The sequence below is a fragment of the Poeciliopsis prolifica genome, unplaced genomic scaffold (assembly GCF_027474105.1).
Source record: "Poeciliopsis prolifica strain line A6 unplaced genomic scaffold, Auburn_PproV2 SCAFFOLD111, whole genome shotgun sequence".
NCBI lineage: Eukaryota > Metazoa > Chordata > Actinopteri > Cyprinodontiformes > Poeciliidae > Poeciliopsis > Poeciliopsis prolifica.
Genome location: NW_026562486.1, coordinates 210,162 through 216,631, shown reverse-complemented (window position 1 = coordinate 216,631; position 6,470 = coordinate 210,162). Strand labels below are relative to the sequence as shown.

General features: G+C 43.5%; 1 protein-coding gene across 1 annotated transcript; it reads left to right on the top strand.

The window, feature by feature from the left end:
* The first annotated feature begins 3,146 nt into the window (after nucleotides 1-3,146).
* Nucleotides 3,147-5,271, top strand: sox11b (SRY-box transcription factor 11b). Its single transcript, XM_055024010.1, has one exon. It carries the CDS (start codon nucleotides 3,307-3,309, stop codon nucleotides 4,426-4,428), a length of 1,122 nt encoding a protein of 373 aa, XP_054879985.1. The 5' UTR covers nucleotides 3,147-3,306; the 3' UTR covers nucleotides 4,429-5,271.
* Nucleotides 5,272-6,470: the final 1,199 nt, after the last annotated feature.

The window sequence follows — 6,470 nt, the reverse complement described above, 5'->3', positions numbered from 1 at the left end:
AGCTTCCAAAGTAAAGTGAATTAAAACAAATGCTTCATTTGGCTTGTACTATTCATTTACTTCAGTTTAGTTTATTTGATTTGTACAATGTTTGCTAACTATTTATATTTCTGTAAAACACTCAGTTTGTCTTGATAAAACCAAAAACCATACAAACATGGTTAAAATGACTTAAATACTCAAATTTTGACAAAAAAAATACAAAAATCAATGCAAACAATAACCAGAAAACAAGGAAACTAAAAACAATTAATATAGATATAAGTATAAGAAGCAACTAAACTAAATAAATGGATCATTAGTTATTGATTTCATCGGTTATTTTGTCAGTTTTCAGAGACTTTTTGCTGTTGCAGTGAAGATTTAAAGCTTCTAGCGTTGAAACGAAGGTGAAGTTGTTCATGTTGGGACTGAACCATCTGAACGGTTCTGATACAGCGGTTCTGTTGTGCAATGCGTCGACCCTCCTTAACGATCCAAACCTCCATACTGATGCAAAGTAAGATGCTCAGCGGGTTTGGAGTAGACCCGTGTGACGCGTCTGCTGCAGCTCCTGAAGGACCAGCATTATGTGTTTTCCATCCACTTTATGCCATTTTATAGCCAATCATGTAACTAGTTTACCCTCATTTGTTAGAAAATGTCATAACTATCAAATATGTCTTAAAAGAAATATGACATTGTAATTTAACACCTTGAATTTGGGTCTCTGTCTCTTTAAGAAGCTCCTGCTCTTTCTGAAACGCTGCCTTCATGAAGTCATCACAACATGGCTCTTCCATTATCCCTCTAACACGTTTTAACACTGAGAATCAGCTCCTATAATGAGCTCAGCAGTTCCACCAGGTGTTTGCTAATTGTTGCTGGCTAGTCTGAAGGAGCTGAGTCGGGCCAGAGCTGCACTTCGAAGGCGGGGCTACCCAGGCGCTTTGCACAGCTGAGTGGTTGCCGTGGACATTAAAGGATTTCTCAAACATGCATGGAAGAATAAAATCAACCAGGTTTGCTTAAGATGAGAGAAAAACATTTTAAAAGTTTGTTTAAAAGTTTGTTTTTCATAACAGTCTCCCTTTAATGGATCTGATCAGCAGCAGATGGATTCTCCATTTTGCTGCTGATCAGCAAAATCAAATAAGAACATTAATTTTGGTTTCTTATTTTAATGTATTATCAAAAAAATTAAGTTACAGAGAACATAAAAAGTTAACATGCTTTTATTATGAAACTTTTCCAGTTTTACTTTGAAAATTCTGACATGATCAAACATTTTTCTTACTCCAATTCTAATCAATCCCATCAGCCAATCAGCTCTCAGCACTCTGTTACCACAGCAACCACATCATCAATCTGCAGACCACGTTTTGCTGCTTCCTGTTTCCACCTGAACTGTTCTCACCTCTGCAGCAGTTTGACCTCTGACCTCTGAGGGCTCCCACAACAACAGCTGCATTCCAGTGTAAGGGCTCGGCTCATGTATGTAAATGGCTGCTGACACAGACACTGGGCTGATCAATGGTCCACTGACAGCTCTGATTGTCTCAGCAGCTGCACTTTACTTCACGTTAAAAGCCTGATTAACAACTTCCAATCAAACTGCAAATTTTCTCTCATTCCACAGAAAAAACATCCCGTTTCAAAATGGCCGCCAGGTGACGTGACTGATTCTGTTTTGCACTCAACGTTCATACAAAATAAGAACAGATGGTTTGATTAGTGTCAGTGGTGCCATTCTGGGCTCCAACAGTGAATAATTAACAACAATATCTGGATTATTATTTGTCATAAAAGGGAAAATAAGGGTTAGTTTTTCAAAGTAATATTTTCACTCTGGTATTCATTCATTTGTAAATGTAACAGCTACATATTTATTTAGCAAGCTAAAGAGTGTTGGAGGATGATCTTTTGTCCAGCAGGTTTTGATGTTTCAGCTTGAAGACGAGTCAGTGACTTCAATTCATGAATTCCATTTAAAAAGACTAAAAACAGCAAATTCATAAAACAAAATATCTACTGTGGAGGTAAAGATTTAGGTTGAAGCTAAATACTAGCTAGCTAAACTGCAAACTCAAAATAAATATTTAGCTTCAAACCAACCAAATATTTAGCCACAGTAAGTTATAAACTAAATATTAGCCCTAAAAACAAGGTGCTAATGTTATAGTTTGAAGCTAGCTATAATATAGCCTCACATTACATACTTAGCTTCAAACTAAATGTTTAACTTCCAACAACTAAGCATTCAGCTTGGGGCTAAATATTTAGTTCGCAAACTAAAAACATACTTTGAAACTGAATATTTAGGTCAGAGCTATACCTTTTTGATGCTAAATACTTAGTTAGAAAGCTAAATATTTAGCACCAACTCAAGCTAACAACATTTAGCTAACATGCAAAATTATGGATAAATATTGACCTACAAGCTAAATATTAACATATAGTGAATATCCCAGGTTGAAGTTGGAGTCTCTGCTGGAGTGATTTATTTGACACCACCCAGCAGGAATATCTCATAAAATTATGGTTCTGATAACCTGGTGTCCCTAAAATTATCAGAAGGAGAAGATTGAGTTAAAAAGTAGAGCCATATGAGTCAATATTCATCAGAGTCAGACATGGGAAATAAACTGGTCTGTTGCACCAACCTAAAGGTAAAAGTCTAAACAGTTTGTGTCCAGTATGTGTGGGTTCTGCAGAGATGTTAGCTGCCATTAATACTTGAGTTTTCTGTTGAATACAGGAAGATTTTATTACCACTGTTTTGTAGTACTGCACCATGATCAAAAGTGCATCATTATCATTTGAATATGTTATTATTACTGTTGTTGCTGAAACAGTAAGTAGGTGTTTAATGATACATCCCTGATTACCAGACAGAGTCCTGATGATCTACAGGCTGAATAAATATTGATTACGTGATTTTTGTGTCCCTGAACACCAATAAAAACTCATTAAACATCGACAGCTTCAGTTATCAATTTAAATGAGATTAAAATAACGGACAGTCGCCGGTGGGAGTTGACGTGGAGCTGACTTTAAGCTCTGATTGGCTGGCAGCAGTCTGGAGGCGGGAAAGTTTGGACCTCTACGCGCTGTGATTGGTCGGGGCAGGAAGCGTGGTGCGCATGAGCAGCTTGTTAATGAGACGCCGGTTTGAGCGTCGGAGCAGACGGAGAGATGCTGCTGGTGTGAGCGGAGCGTCGCGGCTGGGAGCGGGGAAACCAAGTTAAAACAGAGAGAAAGGAGCAGGAAAAGCGTTTCTCCTGGATCACCAGAGTCTCCTGCGGCGGACGGCAACAGTCTGGGACCATGGTCCAGCACAGGGAACACCCTGGAGCGGGAACCACCAAGGAGTCCCGCGAGGCGACGGACACCGAGGAGGGTGAGCTGCTGGCGGCTTCGGCCTGCAGCGTCGTGCCGCTGAAGCCGGACTGGTGCAAAACGGCGTCGGGTCACATAAAGCGGCCCATGAACGCCTTCATGGTCTGGTCCAAGATCGAGCGGAGGAAGATCATGGAGCAGAGTCCGGACATGCACAACGCGGAGATCTCCAAGCGGCTCGGGAAGCGCTGGAAGATGTTGAAGGACACGGAGAAGATCCCGTTCATCCGGGAGGCGGAGCGGCTGCGGCTGCAGCACATGGCCGACTACCCGGACTACAAGTACCGGCCCAAGAAAAAGCCCAAGACCGAGGGCTGCGCGTTCCCGGCGGGGAAGCCATCCGCCCAGTCTCCGGTGAAGAGCACCGTGAGGCCGGTGAGCAAAAACCCCGCAGCCGCCAAGAAACTGTCCAAACTGAAGGCCGGGAAGGCGGCGGCCGCATCCGGCCGCGGGGGCGGCCACCTGCCGCCGCCGGACCACCGGTACCGGTACATGCTGAGCGCCGGCTTCAAGACCGTCAAACGGGAGTTTACCGACGACGAGGAGGATGATGATGACGATGATGATGATGATGAAGACTCTGAGGAAGAGTTCAAAGTGGAGGAGGAAGAGGAGGAGGAGGAACCGTCCCGGTTCCGCCTGGCCAAGATCCCGTCCGAGCCGCAGTTCGAGTCCTCCGGCCGGCTCTTCTACAGCTTCAAGAACATCACCCGGCAGGGCGGCGCGGCCTCCGCCTACCCGGCCTCCCTGTCCCCCGCATCCTCCTCCCGCTCCGGCTCCACGTCCTCCTGCTGCGGGGAGGACCTGGACGACCTGCCGGCGGAGCGGGCCGACCTGCCGCTGGGCTTCCTGGGCGACCCCTGGGCCTCGTCCTGCAGCGCGGCGGCCGGGAACCTCAGCCTGTCCCTGGTGGACAAAGACCTGGACTCCTGCGGCAGCGAGGGCAGCCTGGGCTCCCACTTCGAGTTCCCGGATTATTGCACCCCGGAGCTCAGCGAGATGATCGCGGGCGACTGGCTGGACTTCTCGGACCTGGTCTTCACGTACTGACCGGCCGGAGCCGGGGTTCGGAGCCGGGGTTCGGATCCGGTGCTGATCGTGGAGCGTCGCGGCAAAGGGGGCGTGGCCGCTGGACGCGTGGCCGCCGGACTCGGTACCGGTTTCGGAGCTTTGCTTCTCCCCAGCAGCTCCCGACCTGGACTCGGTACTCTCCAACAGGGTTTTATGAATTAATTTTCCGTCTCAGGTCCGACCCATTTCCCGGACTATGCAGTCTCACTCAGACCCATCAGAACCAGAACTGTAGGACTTCAGGTGTTTTTTAACGTCGGATACTTTTGCAGCAACTTTAAAAAGAACCAGAACCGAACTAGGAAACCTTTTGATATTTGCATAACCAAACATACCTCACCTTTTTAAAGAGTTCAGAATAATAATAATAAAATGACTATTTTCAGGCATATTTTTGTACATTCAGAGGGAATGTCAGGCACTTGTTCACTCCTGGGTTTGTTTTTCCTGAAAACTGTTGGTTCCGGTTCTGCCTTGATTTAATGCCTTGCAGTCGTTTTAAAGCAGATGGAGGTGTACTGGGAGCAGTACTGGGAGTACTGGTCAGAGTGTAAATGTTGTGTATAAATAGATTAAAGTTTAGCAAGTTTGTGTGACTGGTTATAAAGATGGAGGAAAAGCTGGAGTTTCTGTTGCTTATTTTAATTATTTTTGTATCACTTCATCAGCAGCACATGTCTGTTTTGTTGCTCATTATTTTTGTGCAATATGAAAGAAATGAACATAAAGGGCCGTCCTGGTGTTTTGTAGCAGAAGGGAAACTGTGTGAACTTGTCCTTTATCATAAAGTCTGTATGTCTGAATAAATCAGCTGGAACTGAATCAGATCATCTCATTATTGATCCTTCTGGGCTCTGATTGGCTGATCACTGGGAATATAAAGTGAAACTCCTGCAGGTCAGAATTGGTCAAAACAAACTCAGAACTAAACTTGACAAAAATCTGTTAAGTCACATTTGATGGTTTCAATTCATCTGTTGCAAATGTTTACATATTAATCAGCCTTTTTCAATAATCTGTCAACCATTAGTCATATTGTAAAATTATTAGAGGAATTACTCTTGCAGATTTTGACTCATTCCAGGAAAAAAAATCCATAAATTCAAACTGAACCGTTAACAGCAACATGTTTAGTCAGATTTTTCTTTTCCATTTTTTTTAACTTCATTCATATAAATCGAACCAATCAGGATTGATGAAGCTCTAAAAATCCAAAACTTGATTTATTTCAACAAATCTGTTCCTAAATTATTTATTACATGATATATTCTAGCATTCGTCAAAGTGCCTGTGTACCTTTTTCTTTCCACTAAACTTTCCATTAATAAAAGTGGCTTCAGTGCTGTGAAGCTCCTGTTTTATAACTTATTGATTTGAGGGAAATTTAAAATGTGGGTTTTAAATCCTCAGAAATTCACTAAAATAAGTCAAACAGTTGGAAAGTAAAGAAATAAATGAACTTTGAGTTTAAATTAATCAGCTGATTTCTTCCTTCTCTCTTCTTGTGTTCCTGATTTTAGTTGACTCTGTGCAAAAGTTTTAAACCAGGTCAACTCAAAAGGCAGATAAATCCTGTTTATGTCCAAAATCTGTTTATGATTCAACAGTGACCTCTGACCTTTAACCCACTGTAGGAAGCAGAACCTCAGTACATTAGTAAAAATCAGAAGGTGTTTCTGGACGTCTGAGGCTGAAAAAGCAGAACAAACATTTGATTTGACGTTTTTAGTTCTTGGTTTTATTTGTTTTCCAGCTGGAGCTTCGTCTCCTGTCAGGTTCTGCAATGCAGGAGCCGCCGCAGCCGCATGCACAGTTGCTGCGGTCCAAAGCGTTGGGGTCCTGACTGTGAAGTCAAACTGTTTACACAACTGCAGCTGATTAACTGGAGGGATGGGCCTTCATCAGAGGAAGAGGAGGAGAGCCAGTCACATCTGTGGGTTTAGTTTCTGAGTGTCTTTTAGCCGTTCGGGTCTCATGACTCCAGCAAACAGACGTCTCTGTTTATGAGCGCTGCTGTTAAC